The sequence below is a fragment of the Sturnus vulgaris genome, chromosome 15 (assembly GCF_052056855.1).
Source record: "Sturnus vulgaris isolate bStuVul1 chromosome 15, bStuVul1.hap1, whole genome shotgun sequence".
In the NCBI taxonomy this organism is placed as follows: Eukaryota; Metazoa; Chordata; class Aves; order Passeriformes; family Sturnidae; genus Sturnus; species Sturnus vulgaris.
In genome coordinates, this window is record NC_142257.1 from 17350410 (window position 1) to 17371173 (window position 20764).

General features: G+C 49.3%; 1 protein-coding gene across 4 annotated transcripts in view; it reads right to left on the reverse strand.

Annotated features, from left to right (window-relative positions):
• The window catches only part of NRG2 (neuregulin 2), a 153856-nt gene that overhangs the window by 103526 nt on the left and 29566 nt on the right, over positions 1-20764 (reverse strand). Inside the window, exon 1 of one of the 4 annotated variants that reach the window (XM_088173847.1) lies at positions 7044-7180. The exons of the other annotated variants lie outside the window; for them this stretch is intronic. Within the exon in view, the coding sequence (XP_088029973.1) occupies positions 7044-7116 (73 nt within the window). The 5' untranslated portion in view covers positions 7117-7180. Of the gene's footprint in view, positions 1-7043; positions 7181-20764 lie in introns of those variants that run through there. 4 annotated transcript variants of the gene reach the window in all.

The window sequence follows — 20764 nt, forward strand, 5'->3', positions numbered from 1 at the left end:
AGAGGTTATGCACTTACACACTTGTTTTCTGAGTGTGAACTTCCTTGGGCAAAGGGTGGGAAAGCCACTTCAGTTTATTTCCTAAGTCCCAGCTAAAAAGGGAGAGTCTTTCTGCCACCCTCTCACCACCCTCTGTGAAGCCAAGGGCTGCAGAGCCCCTGGATTGCTCAGCACTGAGAAAGGCAAAAGGCAGAAGGAATGTTTGAACAGCTGATTTTTGAGTGGCACTGGGAATTTGCCAGTTTCTTCCTTTGTCCTGCAGGGTTTGCAGCTCTCTGAAAGCCCCGGGAATGAAGGAATCTATGATGTTCAGAAGTCTTAAGGATTTTGTCTCCTCTGAAGCACCTTGCTATCAAAGTTACTTCATTACCCAAAAAAATGAGACTTTCTAATGCATCTCAGATGCTACAAGTCATTGCAGAGCTCCCCCTTATCAAACCCTGTGTTATGACAATGGGCAAACCAATTGCCAGGGGTAATGTTAATATTTTTTTCTGGAAGAGGACGTAGCAGAGGGGGTAAGACTTTGAGAGCTGCATCCACCAAGAGCACAATAATCAAAAACCCTTTTATCTGCCCTAGGTCTATTCACACCCTGGTTCATCACCTGTGTAGGTCTCAGAGCTGCACACACCCCAAAGCATCACAGGAATGAGTGATGGACTCTCCTGGACTTCCTTCTGACTACAGCACAAGATGACTCTGGAACCTGGACTTAAGAAAAAGCTTTAAATCAGTCAATCACTGGGGTTGGAGATACACCCTGGAAAGAGCTTGGAGAAACAGCAGTAATTTCTGGGGAGAACTGTGCTGTTACCAGGGTACAAGTTTATTCTGGGAATATCTCAGAGCTCCAAGGGAGCTCTGATTTAAGTGGGGCTGTGTAGATCCAGTGTGTTTACAGCACACACAGATAAGGCAGCTTAAAGAAGGACTTTTAGACTGGAAATGCTTCCCTGTGAGGGTGGTGAAGCCCTGGCACAGGCTGCCCAGAGCAGCTGTGGCTGCCCCATCCCTGCAAGTGCTCCAGGCCAGGTTGGACAGGGCTTGGAGCACCCTGGGATAGTGGAAGGTGTCCTTGCCCATGGCAAGGGTGGCATGAGGTGATCTCTAAAGTCCACAGCAATCCAAACCACTCTGGATTCTACAAAGGGCTCAGCCTGAGCTCTGGAGGGCGGGAAGGGAAGCAGGGTGTGCTGGCCTGACAGTGCAAGGGCTCTGCTGGGAGCTGTGTCCACATCCCACACTGAGTGGTGAAGGTGGACAGTGCCCAAGGGCAGGCAAAGGAAGAATTAGAAACTCTGGCTGAGAGAGACTGTGTTTAGCACAGGACAGAAGTACAATCCCTGTTCAATCCTCATCAGCTACAGATCCAACATGGAACTGTTGGCAAATCATCTCAAGCTTCACTTATGGTGCTGCCAGCACCTTCTCTCAGTAGGGCAGCCCACAAACACCAAAAAGAAGCTCAACCACCACAGAGAAGGAATTACCAACGAACAGGAGAGTCACTCTGAGAGCAGCCAGCCAGTCAAACTCTAATTAACAAGCACCAGCAGCACTGGATGGATGCTCACACCAGGAGCCCCAGGACATTTTCAGCCTCAGCTCAAAGCACATTACCCAGGCAACTGGGGTATGACCAAAGCCTTTCTCTAGCAGAAGTTCATGTTTCCCCAGCTAAGTATGGGCTGAGTTGGCAATGCTGGCTCGAGTGGTTCTGCAGGCTGATTTCTCTAGAGCCTGAAAAGACCTGGGTGCCTGTTCCAGACATTCCTTCATGTTGTGAGCTGCAGGTGTGACCCTCACAAGCCTGGGGCACATGGGGGGTTGGTTGGTGGGTTGGTTGGTTGTCTAGGGGTTGCTTTAAATTGCTTCTCTGCAGTTGTGTCACTTCCCCAGGCACACAGAGGGGAGTGTGTGAGTGACACAGTGGCTGCAGTTTGGTGACCAGACCTCTCCCAGAACCCTCACTCCATCTCTCTGCTGAAACTGGGTGTGAAACCCCAGCCCAGCCCACCAAAGCAGGGCACAGCTGAAGTGTTTGAGGAATTGCTGAGTACCACAAGAGCCCAAGGGATTTGCACAGACACGAGGGTGGGCAGGCTGTGTGGCACAGACAGGAGCATGGGTGACCAGCAGTGAACAGATCCTGAGAACAGCCCCTTTCTCAGGACCTCCCTTGTGCCAGTGAGGATTTCCTACAGTTAGCAAGGGTCCCACCTGTCCTGCCATCAGGTTTGGAAACTCACTCGGTTTAGCAGACAGCCAGGAGAGCATTCCTTCTCTGTTCTGCAGGGAATCTTAACTTGGCTGTCCTCCCTCAGCTGGGCTGACAAACACTCCTGGTCCTGTGTCTTCTCCAGCCAGATGACCTTCCCTTTATGCAAAGTACAAAGCCAGGCCCAAGTTCACTCAAACTTGTCTCGTTTTCCTTTCCACTCTTTGCATGGTTAAATCCTCTGAAACACAGACTTTGCAGAGCCAGAGCTGAGCCACCCCCAAGCCTTCAGTGCATGCTGACCCTCCAGGCTTGATAGCAAAGCTGTGTTTGAGGCTTATAAAACCTGTTCTGCACCAGGTCAGGTGAGAGACTGAGAGCTGATGCAGGGCTCTGCCTTAAGCTCAATAAGAAAAGTTCAACAGTAAATCCCTTAATTAAACACCTGCTTTAATAAGATAGAATTAAAGAGAAATATTGATGAAATATTGAGTAAATCTGACATCTCTTCAGATGTTGGGTGCCCTGCATTTCTGCATCATTCAACAGAACCCAGGTGGATGTTCCTACAAGGCTGCACAGATCCTGTCGCTGGAGGAAATCTCCTTTTTGGTCATCAGAGCTACATTTTCTTACAAGAAAACCATTCACCATATGTATTGCCAAACAGAAGGGATGTTCAGTGCCACACAGGCAGTGATCACAGGTTCCCCATGGGAGCTGCCCACGGGCAAGGGGCTGTCCTGCAGCCACAGGGATCAGTGTGGCACAGCCCAGCCCAGCCCAGCTGGCCACCCCACACAGCCCAGCACGGGTCACTCTGTCGTGGATCACTGACTCCACACACAGTGGATCAGGATCACTGCATTCACCCCTTGATCCACATGCAGTTTTCCTGTCCAAAGGAATGATAAGTTACAGATTATGTTAATAACATACAGATTTCCCAAGCCCTGGGGACGAGGCACAGTAGAGCACTCATGGCGTGTTCAAAACCATGACAATGTCCTCTGCAATGCTCCCAACACAAAACCCAAACGTAACCAGCCACGTGCAGCTGGGTTTGGGGCATTTCTGACGAGTGCTGCTGAGCTCATTTTATGAGGATTGTGCTGCAATTTACATGTTCTTTTGGAATTTCATTTGTCTTTGGCTGAATTTTCCATCTGCCTAAACATGCCCAGCGGGATGTGAGGATGCCCACACAATTCTTGTAACGTCACACCTGAGTGACAAATACCCACAGCCCTGCTCAGCCACCTCCCATCCTGCTCCCACTTGGCTGCCAGTGGACAATGGACCATTGCCTCTGCTCCCAGGTTTGTGTGGGCAGGGGTGACCAGGGGTAAGGCAGCTCAGAGCCCCGGCCCTGCTCCAGTCCAGTGGGCATTGCTCCTCCAGCTCCCCCCAGCACAGCAGAGCTCAGCTGGATCATTCCAGCTGGATGAACAAGGACATCTGGATTAAATATCGAGAAGAAATTCTTCCCTGTGAGAGGGCTGAGGCTCTGGCACAGGTTGCCCAGAAAAGCTGTGTCTGCTCCATCCCTGGAAATGTTGAGGGACTATTGGAAGGTGTCTCTGCCCATGGCAGGAGGATTGGAATGAGATGAGCTTTAAGGTCCCTCCCAACCCAACCAGCCTGTGATTATGTGACTCTGTGGTTTTATCTCTCTTCCACTGTCCAAAGCAGACACCCCTTCTGAGGGTATTTGCTTTACTCAACAGTGCTAAGTTTCAGTGAGAAAGGATGCTTGGAGCCACAGAGCCAGGTTTTGATGTCATTTGTCCAGGCCTAGCAATGACAAGAGCAGTTTCACAGCCCAGGATGTCCAGAAGAGCTGCTGGGCAGCCTCTCCACACTGGGAATGGTCTCTCCAAACCAGGACACCACAGTTGCACCACTCTGTCTTAGAAGTCTTAACAAAGCCTTTTTCTTCTGGAGGAAGCCAACGTCAGTCTCAGACCTGGATTCTTTTGAGTTCCAACAACCCTGGGTCCTAAGAACACATAAACTGAGAGGCTTTTCCAGTGAGAAGGACAAAAAACAGTCAAATGGGTTGCACACTCGTACAGCTCACAAAGGAGTGACAGCATTAAAGCCCTGCTATCTTTTAACACCAGTACTCGATAAGGAAGAAAAAAAAAACAATTTTTAACTGATCATTCAAATACATCTGAGTCATCCTCTCCTGTGCGTAAAAGTCACTTCTAATCCTGACATCCGGGGCAGAGCTCTCTGATTCACCCACATCCCCTTTGCACTCTCCAGGCGCTGAGATCCCTTTGCTCCAGTCCTCCCGAAGGAGCCAAGCCACGCTTCCTTCACATTTCACCTCCTTACAAGAATTCCCCCAGAAGGGAAGCTGAGCTGCTCCACACCAAAAGGCAGGAATCACCTTGGGTAACCTGGGTTGGGATCAGCCAACGGGACACAGCTGTTCTCACTTGGCTGTGCGTGGTCAAGGCACACAAGACAAGGAGATTTCTGCTGCTGTGGAGCACGACCAAGGCTCAGGCTGTTGAAGCCTTGGTGCTCATCTCAGCTCCTGCTCCTTGAGGACAGAGTGAACCATGCAAAGGGCACACACATGCACAAACACAGCAGGGGCTGAGTCTCACATCAGCCTCCCTTGAATCAATGGGACTTCCCAGAACATCTGCTTCCTGTTGGAGCAGATCCCTTTGCTTCCATTGACAGAAGGCTAATAGCTCTCTGGTCACACTTTACCTGGAAAATGTGCCATTGGGAAAGCATTTAGGATTTTCTGCTGCCTTTTTAGGCAACTAAAGCAACTGGAAGCAAGAGGCAGTTGGCAGTGGTGAGCACAAGAGCATGTGAGAACCATTTGAACCAAAATTGCAAGCAGAGTCTCTGATGTTATCCCCCATGTTCCAGCCAAACAGAGTCTAAAGGCTTCTGAGTACAATGAACACAGAGGCACCACAGGGCCCAAACCACACCATCCCAGAGACCATGGCCTTGGAGCAGAGCATTAGAGGATGGGGCTTGGCAGACAGACACATTTTGGAGTTAATGTGGTTTTCTTGGTGCCACCAGCAGAAAAAGCAGCAAGTTCAAAACCAGCACAGAGCACTGTGGCCACTGTAGGTTTTCCATGGAGGCAGCAATTATAAAAAAGCCCTCCTCCCCCAAGCAGGGCAGCAAAGCAAGCATGCCTTCCCCAGACCCAAAGGTGACACAATCACAGATTCTGCCATCACAGAATGGGAAAGTTGCAAGGGACCACGGTGAGAAATATGGTCCAACCTCCCTGCTCAAGCAGAGCCTCAAGCAATGGCCTTCTGGAAGAAAGCACCTCAGCTCAAAGCCTCTCTGCTGCCTTGGGTGGATGCCCTTGCTGCATCCAGGGACGTGTCATGGATACCTGCTGGGACCACATCTGCTAGAGAAGGGGAATCCTCCCAGCTGGCCACTGAGCCCAGGGCTGCAGCCATCACTCACTCCATGCCAGACTGAGTCGTTGTGACTAACAATTGCTGATGTCCCATCCATCTCTGGGGGCCACGAAAGGCAAGGATCTGCTCACTGTGAGTCACGGTGGGGCAGAGCAGGACCAGCTGCCCCACAAGTGGAACCTTTTACAAGTGTAAATCTCTTTGTGATTTACACTGACAGACTTCTGCTCAGGCACAGGGGACAAAAGCCATCAGAGACCACTTCCCCTCTTTGGTTACAAGTATTCAAACCTTTTTATGGAGATGCTGAGCCAGCTGAGAGAAGCTTCGAGGTTCTTTGTTGATGCTCAGATACTGGACAGGTAAAGTCTTCATTGCACACAGCCAGGGCACCACAAGGGTCTGGTGCCATTTAGTGCAGAGCCTTTCAGAGGTGCACAATGCCATCCAGGGCTGCTGTGCTGCTGCAGTCCTGCCCGGGGCTGCCATACCCTGACATGCAGCAGCAACAGCCCATTTGTTGCCCCCAGCCCCTGGTGCCAGCCCAACGCCATCTCTGCCCTGCACCCTGTCCTGTGTCCCCAGCCCTGCATCCCCTGCCCTGTGCCAGGCTCCCTCCCTGTGCAGCCAGCACAGCTGTGTGTGTTTAGCTCGCCCAGAGTGGCACTGGGGGTGGAACAGTGACCTTTCCCATGGAACCGTATGGGAAACGAAATTCCCTCTTTCAAAACTTTGTCATGTCTCAACTAGCTGCTCTGCAAGTAATTTTTACAAAAGGAGGAGGGAGCTGTCAGCTGAGACCTGTCAGTGACCGAGAGCACAAATCACACCACCTCCCCAAGCCGTGGAGACAAAAGCACTTTTTGGCACAGCGAGTGCCAGCCAGGCTGCCCGGGCTGCCTCCCCCGGGCTGGCAACCGGCGTGACAGCAGCAGGGGAGGGCTAGCAAATCAAAGAAGGGCCATTTCCACGCACAGCAACATTCTCGTGCCTGGAAGCAAGCAGGAGCTTGTGCCTGGGAGCGCATGTCCCGTCCAGCCTGCCTTGAGAGAGGAGCGCCTGGGGCTCACACACACACACCAGCAGAGTCCAAGGGATGGGTGAGCAAAAGATCCTGCCCTCGGGGAGAAGCCTCCCAAAATCTGCACCTCGGGGAGGTCTGGCTCTTTGCCACCTCTGGCTGAAGCAGCGAGGCTAAAAGCCTCTAAAAACCTCTTTGTCTCCATCAGCAAGGACCCCCAAGCACAGAATTTGTAACCTTGGATAGCAAGGACCCCCAAGCACAGAATTTGTAACCTTGGAGTATCAAAGCTGAGTGTTCAGCATTGTTAGAAGACACTGGAAGACAGAAAAAAACCTCTGGCACACAGGAGATTTAAAAACAAAGGAGAAGAGAATATTACCTGCATAGGAGAGGACTGTGAGGGGATTTCCCACAACATCATGTTGTTTCTCAGCCTCTTGTTTCAAAAGCATGTGTTGAACAGGGTAAGAAATGTTTCTCTGCAGTGAGATAAATCCATGCTGAGAAAAATCACCACCCACAGCTTCATCTGAGCTCTGGGCTGCTGCTCGTGGCATGCTGACACTTCCATATCTTGGAGAGATCTGTCACTTCAAAGTCACACTGACATACGAGGAGTGAAAGGCAGGAACAGCCTCACGTTTGCACACTGCAGCTAAATAAAGCAAGTTGCCAGGATACATTTTCTGCTCTCCAAATACGCTGCTGAACACGGTCCAGGTGTGCAGAGACATTAGACACAGCCATTTGCACTGTGATTTGGTCATTGACACACTGAGACCTCTCTTTCCTCACCAGGTTCCCACTGGATTTTGCCCCACTACTTCCATCCCAGTTACCCACACACAAATCGTAGATCCCTTCCTAGTCCTCAAATGGCTCGGGACTGGATTTTCCCAATCATCCAATAAAAATACATCAGTGCATTTCCGTGTATTTGTCCATTAAGATGCTCCTGCAGAAGTTTGGGAGCTATAGAAGTTTGTACTTTTTGAGGTTGGTGGCAGAAAATTCTATTATGGTAAGAAGAGAAGATGCCTTTTAGCTCAGACTTTTCCCTGTTTTACAGCTCTCTCCTCAGCATTAAGTACCTGTTTGTAGTTTTTCCCTATTTTTCATGGGTTCTTTTGGGAGAGATTTATGAACTAAAGGAATTCATAAAGCATTAGAGACCCTCTTTAACAGGTGCCTTAAAAAGGCTTGTCAGTCCTAACTGGAGGCACCAGCAAATCCTTTTCCTTCAGGTGAGCAGCTGTAGGGACAAGGTCCTGCATGGCAGGATGACATCTCGTGGGGCACTGCATCAGATCTCAGCTCTGCTTGGTACAGCAGCATCCTTAAATGTGGGCCCAAAACCCCCCCTCAGCACCTTAGCTGAGGTCCCAGGGCCCCAAGATGGGGGTCAGCTCTGAGGAGAGCCATGGTTACACATTTAGACTCTTTGGATCTGTTCTAGACTTGACTGGAGGTCTCCAGGAAGGGATTTGGGAAAGAAAGTTTCCAGGTGGTGGCCTGAAAGGGAGATTTGATGAAAACAACACAGGCCTTGGTGCTGGCAAAAATTAAGGAAAGAGATTACCCAAGGCTTGGATACTTAAATGTGAACAATTTAAAATTTTAAATTTGGAGAAAAATATTTTGAATTATCAAATGGGAAACAAGTTAAACATCTCCTCAAAACCTTGGCTCTCATCTGTGGAAAGTTTCTCCCCCTCCTCCTAGAAGGCTTTTTCCCAGGCCCCTTCTCCACCCAGGACTTTGATTTCTCTTCACACTGTGCAGTCAAGCTCTAAGCTTTCTCCCTTCAGTTCACTCCATTTACTGTCCAGAAACCCGAGAAAAATGCAGTCACATCCCTTTCTACACATCATGATCTTCCCTCTGTGCCAGCCAGTTTACTCCAGAATCTCTTCTGGCACTTCTCCTATCTTTTCCACTCGTTTCTTCCCCTTCTCAGGGCCCTCAGAGGTCACTCACAGGGGTGTCTAACAAGCTGATCCCATTCAGAGGACAGCCTGTGGTCCCACCACTCTCCCCACACGGTCCCTGTGCTGTGGGGTGGGGACCTGGCATGTTGAACCATCAGTGAATAATATTATTGCATCCAACGATAGGAGAAAAAATGCAATTACATGTCACCAGCCCATATGGGTTAGGATAACTTGAGTGATCCCACCCAGTCAGAAACATGGGCAAGTGCCTTCCTGCCAGCTTTTCCTCCTAAGCTGGTGTAGGAAGCCAAGGAGTGCTGTTCTCTTCCCTCTGTACCCCCCACAGGTACAGAGAACTCCCAGAGTGGATCAGACACCTTTTATGAGTGAAAAAAAACATTACAGGAGAGCCAGTGGTGAATATCCTCCTCCCATTTCTGGGGGCTCACAATTAACACCTGAACTGGACTAGGAAAAAACAATCAGAGGAGATTTTCCAACGTGTTTACTGCAGGGTGTGAAGGCAAAGGCTGTGTGTGCCAAACCAGCAGGGGCTGCTGTCAGTGAGGAGCTTTCCCCACAGGTGACACACCCTCATCCCTTCTCAGCTCCAGGTTCCTGACCCCCTCCTCAGCCAAAAACCTGCACCCAGTCCATGGAATTCCCTAATGCAAAAGGAGCTTACAGAGCATTCTGGAGAGGACCAAGGGAGAGCAGAGAGACAGAAGGTGCTGCAGGGGTTCACTGTGACACCACTGTGCAGTGAGGCCAATGACAACCCTTTACCTATTGGGGAAACTTCCTTGAGGACCAATTGCAGTGCTCATCCCAGATGAGATCTTCCTGAAGCAAGCCAGGCTCCACTGGAATTAATAATTAAATTAACAATTTCTTCTAGGACAAATTTCTAGGTGACTTTCTTCCCACACCCAGCACCCACACAACACACCAAAGTCAATAGAGCCACTGAAAGAGGGGCTTGTGCCCAACCCTACAGAACAATTTCTGAGTCTCTCAGCTGCTGGTGTACCCATTGCAGCCATCTGGGAGGTTACAGAATCCCAGAATGGTTTGGATTGGAAGAGACCTTGAAACTCATGCAGTCCCACCCCCCTGCCATGGGACACCTTCCACTATCCCAGGTTGTTCCAAGCCCCATCCAACCTGGTCTTGGACACTTCCAGGGATGGAGCAGCCACAGCTTCTCTGGACAACCTGTGCCAGGGCCTCCCCACCCTCACAGGGAAGAATTTCTTCCCAGTCTCTAACCCAAATCAGCCCTCTGTCCTTGTCAAGCCTTCCCCCTTGTGCTGTCACTCCAAGTCTCTCTCTCCCACGAGACAGACCTGCAGACATGGGGAGGGGGATGCTGAGGCCAGGAACAGGGAGAATGCCATGGAGATGTTGGATTGGACTCACAGCTGGCTGACAGGGATATTAATGTGCTGACAACCCTCTCAGCCCACAGTGCAACAAAATGAGATTGTCCACTCTGCCAGTCCTCTGGACAGCTCCCAGCTGTGTTGTTTGCCTCAGGACTGGCCTCTGCAGAGTCCCCACATGCTCCATGACCCTCTCCAGCCAGGCTGGTGCCTGGGGAATGGGTTTCCAGACCTGCATCCTGACACCTACGGAATAACAGCATCTCTGTACAAACCACATCTGTCTGCTGAGAGCCTTCGTGGGGCTGCCAGACAGGAAACAGCCTCTCCTCAATCCTAAGGGACCTGCAGTCCTCAGAGCAGGCCATCTCCTCCCCCGTGGTGTCTCCTGCTCCTTTCTGGTTCCATTCTCGTTGGGATTATCTCTTCTGACACTTTCTGCATCTTCTACCCAGTTCAGGGAGCACTTTCCAGAGCCTGGCACCTGTATCATGCCAGGTTTGTGCAGAATGGAGCTGTTTGGTGTGATCGCCCCTGGTGGAACTTCTGCCTGGGACAGTGGCACTCTTCAAATCCACTTGATCTCTTCCACCAGGAAACCTCTGATTATAAAGTACTTTACACTAATTGCATACAAGTGAGTTATAAAAAAAAAATGCAAAATGTTCTCTATAACACAAATCAGTGTTTTCTACTTTTATAATGTATTTGATGACATCCCCCAGGGAAAACACTCCTGCATGAACAAGTAAGGACACAAGAGGAAAGCATAAGTAGGGCAATCTGGGTATAGATGATAATTACCAGCACATAAAAATATATCATAAGATACGCTTAAATAACTTCACATGAGGCGGCAGTTCTGGTCTGGCAATTCCTTTGCCATGACATAATTTTTGTGCTCATAGGCCAACTGAATGTAGCTAAAAAAATCTCAGGAGCACATGGAGTCAATGGGGAAGAGTTTGTGTCCTCTCTGCTGTCACTCTGTCACTCCATTGAATTTGGCTGGAGCTAGTTTTCCTCGTGCTGCTTCTTCCTAGCTAGCCAGGCCTCAGTGGCCCATGCCATACTGAATTCCAGATATTCCCTCTTCACAGCTTTGCCTTGAAATAAGAGATTGGTCAAGGCCTGTTTGTATGGGACACAAAAATCTTCTTTTGGTCTGAGCAAAAGACTCCTGAGCTGAGCTAAAGCAGAAATCATTTACCCAGCCCTCAGGAGTACAGATTCCCCCCACTGTGATGCCCTGGGAGCTTCTGGAACTCCTTGTGCCCTTTGGAATGGCCTGAAGGGACACATCCCACAGTAAAACTTGTCACTGCCTCCCTTGCACTGTACCTCGTGTGGTACCCAATGAGCAGACACAGCTCAGCATCTGAGGCAGCAGAAAGAGCCCTGAGACATCTCCCAGCTTGGCAGGACGTGCACAGGGTTTTCTTTTTATCTCTGAGACTCATCCTCTGCACAGGTGTCTGCAGAATGCCCAGAAATCTGATGGGAAGAGGAAACCTGAGCACTGTGATCTGCCTGCAATGGCCCAGGAGATGCCACCATGGCTCAGGAAGTCCTGGGGAGCAGACAAGGCTAAAAAAGCATTGCAAGAAGATGGTGGCTGGGCAGGGGAATGTTGCAGGAGGCCTGAAGAGCAGGCAGGAGCCTGAGCTCTCCTTGAGGCAGCACAGCAGGCAAGCAGATATGTGGTCTCCTCTAAGCTGCTGGATCTGGAATAGGGGGAGAAGCCAGGAGCAGAAGACAGGCCTGGAAATGAGGACTGAGGACAATCAAAGTGTTTTTCACAATTGCAGGTGCATGTGAATAAGGGGTGAAACACAAGTGTCACCCTACGTGTCGTGTCCCTCCAACCAAAGCACATGTAAACTTGTTCTTCAGGCCTTTGATTCTGGCTCTGGTATGTAATGCAATGTAATGGCTGAGCTGTGCTTTAGCTTGAGATAAATCCAGGCTTCCTTGCAGAACTATAAAGTGATTAATGCAGGTCCTGCCATTTTCTGTTGAGACAACCAGATCCTCCTTTGTTCCACACAGTTAAGGTTCCACAATGAGAGACACAGGACCCAAAATCCTTCCTCACATCCTCACACACCCACAGTGTAGGTCCCTGACCATGCTGGGGAGGAGGAGCTCTTGGGAAGGGACTAAAGCAAATGCTGAGAGCACCTTGACAAACAGCTGGAGACATCTCACTCTGCCCTACCAGGTGGGGAGGGGATGTCTGGCAAACAAACAAGAAACCAGATCTTGAGTGCTTCAAACACCTCAAGTTTGAGTGGTTCTCCTCCTGGAATAAACACTAAAGTGTCAGTCTTGGGAGAAAAGCAGGAAACCTCTCCTCACCTCACCAGCTCCAAACAGGCCCTTGTTGGGCTCAAACCGGCCTGGATCTCTGAGCAGATCTGTCCAAATATTCTGCTGCCCACAGCCAGTCTGAAAAGCATTTCTACCAGAGTCCCTCTGACACTGTTATCTCCCTTCTCTGCATAACACACACAGTAGAAATGGTGGTGCTTTAATCTGTACTTTCCACTCCTATTGTTCCCTAACGATCTGGTGCAATTATCTCCTCTGAACTCCTCTGGCAGAGGCAGAGTCATTTCTGAGCTGGCTCTGTCTGTTCCCAGTGGGCTACTGGCCCCATTTGGGAGCATTTTCTCCTGGTGGGGTGTCCTAGGAGCCACTGATCCTCTCAACAGAGCACATTCAGCAGCCTTGGGTGAGATGGGAACCACCACTGCTGCCTTGGCAGAGAGGGGAGAGCTCTCCCAAGCATTCCTAGAGCTTCACACCCTGAGATGGAGAGAAACAAGAACACCATCTTCCTTGACAGCAGATAGAAGGGAAAACAATGAAAATCCTTTCCAGGTGCCCTGCCACAGACAAGCACAGTCACGTTCAGACAGGAAGCCGCACTAGCGACCTGTTAGCCTTGGTGAGGTTTTGTGACTTTGTTTGGGTTTGCATAAGTCACTTTGCCACTCTCCTGAATGGTTTATTTTGCCTTCTTGTGCCAGTAAGCCAAGGGGGGAAAAAAAGCCCAAACCCAAATAACAAAACCTTAGCAAAAATATGATATTCCCACCTGGTTTCCTTCTTTAAAGCTGCTGAAACGAGGGGGACCAACAGCACCCTGGTGTCAGTCTCTGGTTTGGAGATGAGAAGTGAAGCTGCATTCCCTGGGAGCAGACAGGTAAATGAAGTGCCTGGGCAGGGTGCTGCTCAACATCTCAGAGCCAGGAGGTCAGAAGGAGGTTGATCCTTCATTTTCTATTCTGGCAAAACTCCTGTTGTTATCCACAAGCACATGGTGATTCAGGGCCCGGGAGAGGCGTTCCAGAGAGGATTCTACAACAACTGCTCATTGAATTTCAGATTCCTCACGTTGCAGCAGCCTTGTTGCACCTCCTGCACCCCAGAGATGGAGATCCCCCACATCCCTGGGGCTATTGCTGACCCCCATCCCACCCTCCTGGGGAAGGAGCCTTCAGGCTGCAAGGACACAACTCCACAGGTCTCTGCCACCAGCACAGGGATGAAACATCACCACGTTCCTTTCTGGGCTGCCATCCACCCTGCAAGCACAGCCCTCACTGCTCCCCAGGGCAGCCCCTCACTCTCTGCTGCCATGTGAGGCTCGGGTACCCTGCTTTGATGGGGGGACTGAGCACACTGCAGTGTTTACAGAGATGGAGAGAGGATTAAAGCCCTTTGTGAGCAGCAGTAATCCAAACCAGAGGTGCAGGGCACAGATTGTGTGTCATGGCACCCAGAGTACAGGCTGGGATATTAAAGGCAGATTAGGATAATTTCACGTGCCAGACACCAGGAGAGACCTTGCAGTCCAAACATGCTTGAACTTGCTGATAAACCTGTTGCCTTCAGTGGATAACCTCCAAAGCAGGCAAAAAAGCTGGAGCCACAAAGCACATGCCAGGCCTGATAACAGGCATTTAATATTTATTAGTGCAGGGTTATGAGCCCCTCTCTCTCCACTTCTGGCTTCACTAAGAGCATCAGCCCTTCTGCAATCCCACCAGGAGAGGGGCCTTTCCCTGCTCAAATGGTTTGTGTCAGGCTGACACCAGACGCCTCCGTGTCTCACGGGAAGGAGCAGTTTTATGGCCAACTGCCAGAATTAGTTTATAACCTGTGGCTGGTACCAGCAATCCCTAGGTCTGACTGAAGGGAAGGTGCCCTGATCTCAGGTATGTGGTTAAGGATGTCAGGAGAACTGCATTATCACTCACACTGCTTTGGAGTAGCTCGGGGTATCGTGTTAACCCCTCCAGCCCACACTGCAAAGAGCATCAGCCCTGCAGTGTGCAGTGAGGAGCTGTGGGGATGCTGGGAAGGGCCTGTTCTGTCACTCTCCCAGCCTGGGATTTACAGCCCAGTGGTCTCTCTTCATCATAGAATCTCCTCTGCAGCTTCATCCTCCTCCCTGGCCCCGGGCAATGGTTTCTCTAGACTTCCATGGCTTGTTCCACCACAACCTTAGGAGCCAAAAAAAGTTCATCACTTACACCTACACTAAAACAGCAGTCCTCTTTTACACATTTATTGTCATCATTAGATGATCTCATACCCAGGAACTTCGTGATGTATGCAGCCAAAGTGATGCTGAAAGTAACTGGGTCCCTTAGAGGGAGAGCAGCCAATAAAAGGGCAGAAATTCTCTTTATGTGGAGTCAGGTCAGGGTCAAATTCACCAGCCTGGAGGGTGTGGATCTGAGGGATGGCATTCCTAGTGCTTAGCACCTTCACAGAGAGCAGGATGTCACACAGAGACAAAGAAAGTGATGGACTGAAAACTGCAAGATGGGTTCAGAAGCTTTCAGTCAAGGAAAAGGAAAAGGGCAGGGGGTGAAATGGTCTAATGGAATAAGAGAAAATCTATTGGATCGAGTCATCCTTGCAAGCCAAATGGGCATAATTTAAATTTGCTTGGCATCCTGGAAGGAGAATGTATTAAGTGCTCATGAAATAAGAGGAAACTCAAAGCAAGTAGACAAGTTCTGCTTCAAGAGATGAATGACTGCAAAGGAAGGAAATCCTTCTGGCAAAAGCAAGGCAGTGGCACAAAGATGGGCATCCCTGGGACAAGCAGCTCCATCTCCTGTGAGCCTTTTGCTGCTGAGACACAGACTGGACTTCTAAACCCAGTTGCTGGCACACAAGAACTGCACATAGAAGCATCCTGGTAGCACAAGGGTCCCCACCAATATTCCAGTCTCCACTGTATCCAAAATGCAAATTATGAGATGTCCTGTAATCTCCACTCTCTAGGATACTGGTCTGGAAATCCTCTCACAGTGTATCCCAGCATGGCCCAGCAGGTTTTCAAAGAAAAAGTACAGACAGGAAAAAGAGAAGGATTTTTTATTATCTCTACTCCCTCCACATACAATAGAGCAGCCTTTCTGATCCACCACACCAGCACAGCAGCTCATGTCTTTGCTAATCCCACAGAGCTGAACATCCCTTCATTCCAGCCTCATATCCACTACACTGAACTAAAAACAGGAGCACCAATGCAAGAAAAAAAACCTCCAGTTGTCTTTGTATGGGTTTCTTGGATAAAGGGTTTCACCACAGCCCTCCCATGCCAGCCAGGGTCCATGGATGTGCCACATGATCTAGACGTCCTCATGTCAAGTGTCCAGCTGGCTTAGAGGGACCTTGAGCAGTTTTCAGTGCCACAAGCCTGATGTCAGCATCCTCTTGAGCACTGAGAAGATGCATACAAGGAGCCCAAAAATCCTGCAGGTCATCTGGTCAGCACAGGGGGAGGACCATGGTTTGGTGGAGTGATGTGTGTCAGCTCTGCAGCAGCCACTACATCCCACAGGGTAAATCTCGAAGGGGAGAACTTTCAAGTATTCCTCATACAAAAGACAGTAGGATTAAAAAAAAAATATGAGTTTTCTTGCTAAAAAACAGCCTGGGAATTTTGCAGGATAGCTGCAGCAGTCTTACAACAGGTCCAGACAACAGGAAAAGGCTGATGGAGGAGTCCCACATGCCACAGAAGGAGCAGAAGGAACCTTGCATCACTTTGCCAAATGCCCTGGAGATGCCAGCTAAAAATAAACAGGAGAGCTTTATAAGTGATCAGAATTACGATTTACTAGGGGGAGCAGATTGTCTGGGAGAACCCAAACTGAACCCAGAGAAGTGTCAGCCTGCTCTGGAAGAACAAGGAATGCTGTTTGCTGTGAGGACACAGGCACGGGCTGCAGGGAGGACAGAAAACTCAGACCTACAGAAAACCCCAATAGTGCAAAGAGGCAGCTCTGGGGACAAAAGGACAACCTGGAATACACTGAGGAGGATCTGCTGGGACAGGAACAGTGACTCAGTGTGGAGGACTGGGGAGAACACAAACATGGAAAGCAGCATGAGTGAGGGTGACTGAGCCAAAAGGATTGGGGAGCCTTCAGAGGGGCACCAGAAAAGTTAAAATTCTGATTTCAGAAAGGCAAATAACCATAAGGCCTGAGCTTTGTTATGAATGTCTTGGAAGGCTGAACTACAGGAACAAAGAGCAGCAGATCTGCTAGTCTGGTGAAGAGCAGGGCCTTGAAGAAGCTCTCTGACTGCCAGGGCAAGGCAAGAGGAAAAGGAAGGGACCAATAATCTGAACCATGAGATCCTTGTGGAGAGCAGAAGGAGGAATCAACACCAGGCTGGATTAGAACCACCAAGAGCTAAAAGAAATCTCATCAGCACAAAAGGACAAAACTGAAAGGGCAAGACACTGAGCTCTGGAGGAACAGAGAGGATGAAAAACTGTTCCTAGTCCATCAGTTGAGAGAGTGATGTGACATGTTCACCTCTCAGAGCTGGAAATTCAGATCAGCTGTCTTGGATACATGAAGAATATCACAAAGACCACTGTGAGACAACAGCAGCAGCTGGTGCAGCACAGTTATTTATTAGTGTCTACAAGAAGATGAGATTTAAGCCTCAGACACAGCAAGAGCAGAGCAAGGAGTGCTCTTCTGTGGGAAGGGTTTCCAATGAGATGTGCATGGCAAGCCTACCTCAAGGCACTGGTGCAGGTTTCTGGGGTTTGGGCTCCAGAGAAAACCAAGTAGGCTTAGAAGGTCACAGGGAGGGCAAATGAAGTGGAAAATAGGAAGAAAATGGAAGAAAATAAAATCTGGGACTCTACACACCCATTAGATTAGCTTTCATGATCATAAGCATGAGATGCAAGCAAGGAAGGGTGCAGGAACAAACACAACTCCTTCAGACAATCCAGTGCTTCGGATAGCCAGGCAAAAGAACTTTGTAGATGAAGAAAAAACAATGTTTATCACTTTTTGATGTTAGTAAGACTTGTGACATTTAGTTGGTGACGGTCTCCTAGGGTATTTAAGGGAGCTTCAGTGTCCATATGATGGGAAGACATTTAGAAAAGACACGTTCAAAGAGCAGATGGAAATGCCTTGATGGAAGATGAATCAAGTGAGAGATCCCAGGATGAAGTCTGGCTCAATCCTGACTAGCCTTTCTCCAGATAACAGCCAGATAACAGCCAGGGAGGCAGATTGATTCACCACACAGATGATGCCAGCACAGAAGAAATTACCAGAATATCACAGAACAGGTGTTGGATTCAGACCAATCTCAAGGACCTGGGAGATGCAGTCAGGAAAAGAAATAAGAAATAATAAGAAATAAGAAATAAGAAATAAGAAATAAGAAATAAGAAATAAGAAATAAGAAATAAGAAATAAGAAATAAGAAATAAGAAATAAATAAGAAATAAGAAATGAGAGAGTCAGGGTAGTCATGCCCATGGGCATAGAAGGGACAAAGAAGGGTCTGGAAGGAATTGTGGGTCACAGCTTGCTCAGGATGGACACAGGGGAGGAGGGGCAGGAGTCCCCAAGGGTTTTAAATAACTCCACAGATGGAGACTCCACATCCTCTCTGGGGAAGCTGTGCCAGAGTTTGATCACCCTCACAACAGAAAAGGCTTTAACTCTGTTCAGATGGAACCTCCTGTGTGCCCATTACCTCTGTCCTATCACTTCTCTGCTGAGAAGTGTCCAACTCCTTCCTCTTCCTTGCCTCCCACCAGGTATTTATAGCAGGGATAAGGTGTCCCTGAGCCTTTTCTCCTCCAAGCTGAACAGTCCCAGCTTCTCAGCTTTTGCCCATGAGAGAGGTGCTTCAATCTAAACACTTAGGACCAGTTTTCCTAAGAGATCTGAGCCTGAGGGTTAATCCTCCTTGCTCCAGACATTTCCCCTGGACTCGGGGGTTTGTGATTGCTGAAGTCTGATCTTAACAAAAGCCAAGAAGGCACCAAATACCTGAGCTCTTCCACATCTGCTGCCACCTCCCTGGCATTGTTCAGCAGCAGGCCCATGCTCTGCCCTTTGCTGTTTAGGTACTTGCAGAATCATTTCTGTCACCCTTCACACTCCTCACCAGATTCAACTCCAGGTCATCTTATCCCTGCAAAATCAGCCAGCAGCTCTGCACTCCTCCTAGACCATCTGCCTCTGCTTCCACCTCTTGTCTGCTTCCTTTATATGTCTAGTTCAGCTACAAACTGCTCATCCATGCAGGCCTTTGATTAATCTCAGTTCTGTGCCTTTGACTTTGCACATTTGCTGCTTCTTCATGCCCTTACCTAGGTGAGGTGTCTTGATGAAGCTGCATTCACACAGCCATGGAATATCCTGCATTGGAAGGGACCCACAAGGATCACCAAGTTCAGCTCCTGATCCTGCACAGGGCAGCCCCAACAATCACAGCACGTACCTCAAGAGTGTCACTACTCCAAGCTGTGTTATCCAAAACAGACCCCCCAGTCCACCAGCTGGATTTTCCTGATGTCATGTGGATATTCAGCTCCTCACCACTCTGCTTACAGCAGGCAGTGAGGGCATTTGCCTGTGTGAGTGGAGCAGATGGAAAAACCACAAAGGAAGTCCCGGTAGCTGAGCCTCCCCTCTCACCGAGCTCACCCATTTAAAGCCCTGCTGCACAACATGACATGTTTCAACACCTGCAGTGACAAACAGTGGCACAAACCAGGAACAACCACTCGGTCATGTTTATCCTCAAGTGTTCCTTGGTCGCCTTGCAACCCACAATAGCATTCGTTAACAAGTGTTAGAACATGGTTACAAATTGCAGCAAACACAAACGCTCCGTCAGTGTTATTGCAGACTTCATTAACGATGAGCCTTCGCATTTCAGCAACAGCCATTCAAGGATCTGAAAACATTTATATGCCTCTGTGAGCCAAGTGTCACGCTCCATGTGTGAGCCAGATGTTCACAACATCATTTTACAAATGAGGGAATGAAGTCCACAGGACTGACTCCAGACCCCTTTCCACCCACTGAGTAATCCACTGCCCACCAACTAGTCATAGGGGAATTGTCCAATTCAAGGCAAGGCAGGATACCATTATGGGCTCTTTGTTTCCTTGCTTTGTCTCTTAATCCCTTGCTCCTCATCTTGTATTTAGACCCTGGGCCTGGGGGGGTACCTCTGATGGGCACAGAGACACAGCTCAGCCCAGCTCAGCCATGCAGTGGCACCAGGATCTGGGAACTGAGAGCTCCTGAAGGAGATCTCCAGCAGCTGCTTGCATCAGACCAGGCCCACAGACACAGACACACAGGCACAGCAAACCCAGTTAATTCACAGTAACAGCAAAGCCAACTAAATCCCACAGCCCTGCCACTCCAGCCCTCTCCCCTGCAGGGCACACAGTGCCTGCACTTGGCAGGGTCCTGTCCACCTTCAAGACTTGGCACTTCCAAGAGCCAAAAGGAGAGTCAAGAAGTCAATCCCACTCAGCAAACTGAGCTTTATGAAGTGCTTCATTCCTGCCTCTCCCCCCCAGACCCCGCTGGCTGATTGGCACAGGAGATCCCCTTGCATTACAGAAATACTTATGTTTGTTAAGCCAAAGGTACTGCAGCATCTCTACAACATCCCTCCTGCCAAACCACTTCACCAGCTGAGTCTCTGCATCCTGTCACTTTTTCAAGATTTAGGAAAAAAAAAATTTAAAAAATCACATGCTGCTCCCTCTAGTGACAGCCTGAGCACGTTTGAGCAGCCTGGCCGTGATTTGCAGCATCCCAGGAGCTGGTTTTGGGCACAACAGGCAGCAGATTTACATTCTCTGTCACCTTAGTCTTCCTCTTATGCCTCGGGCACATCTGAACCTACCTGAGCTGCTGTCTCAGAGGCTGCTGCTCTGCACACACAGGTCTCTCCAAGCTCAAGAGGCTGCTAATAGGATCTGCAGAGCTTCACCAGTCACCACTGAAAATCTAGTCTGAGCTGAGAGTGACCTCAAGGTAAAAGCACTGCGGTCACCTGAGCGGGGTCATCACATGTGCAACTGCTGTTTGTTTAGCAAATAAAAGCACATTGGAGAATTGAAAGCAGCTATGCAGCAGAAAACTGAGCTCAAACCAGCATTCCAGCTCCAGCATTCATTCCAGGGATGGCAGAAGGTTGTTACACTCAGGGGTAGTCAGAATAAGCTAGAAACAAAAATGGATAGTACAGCTTCATGGGGGGAAAAGAAAATTAACTGGGCAAACAACATTGAATTTAGCATAATTGTCACTTTTCAGTTCAGTCTAGACCGTCGGGTGGCACAGGTTACCCAGGGCTCCAGCTGAGCAGAGAGACTCCAACCACCTCACATCTTACAGACCCTGGTGCATAACAGCTCTGCACAGGGCTTCAAGATTGTTTGCCAATGAAGAAGAACCATAAGGAGA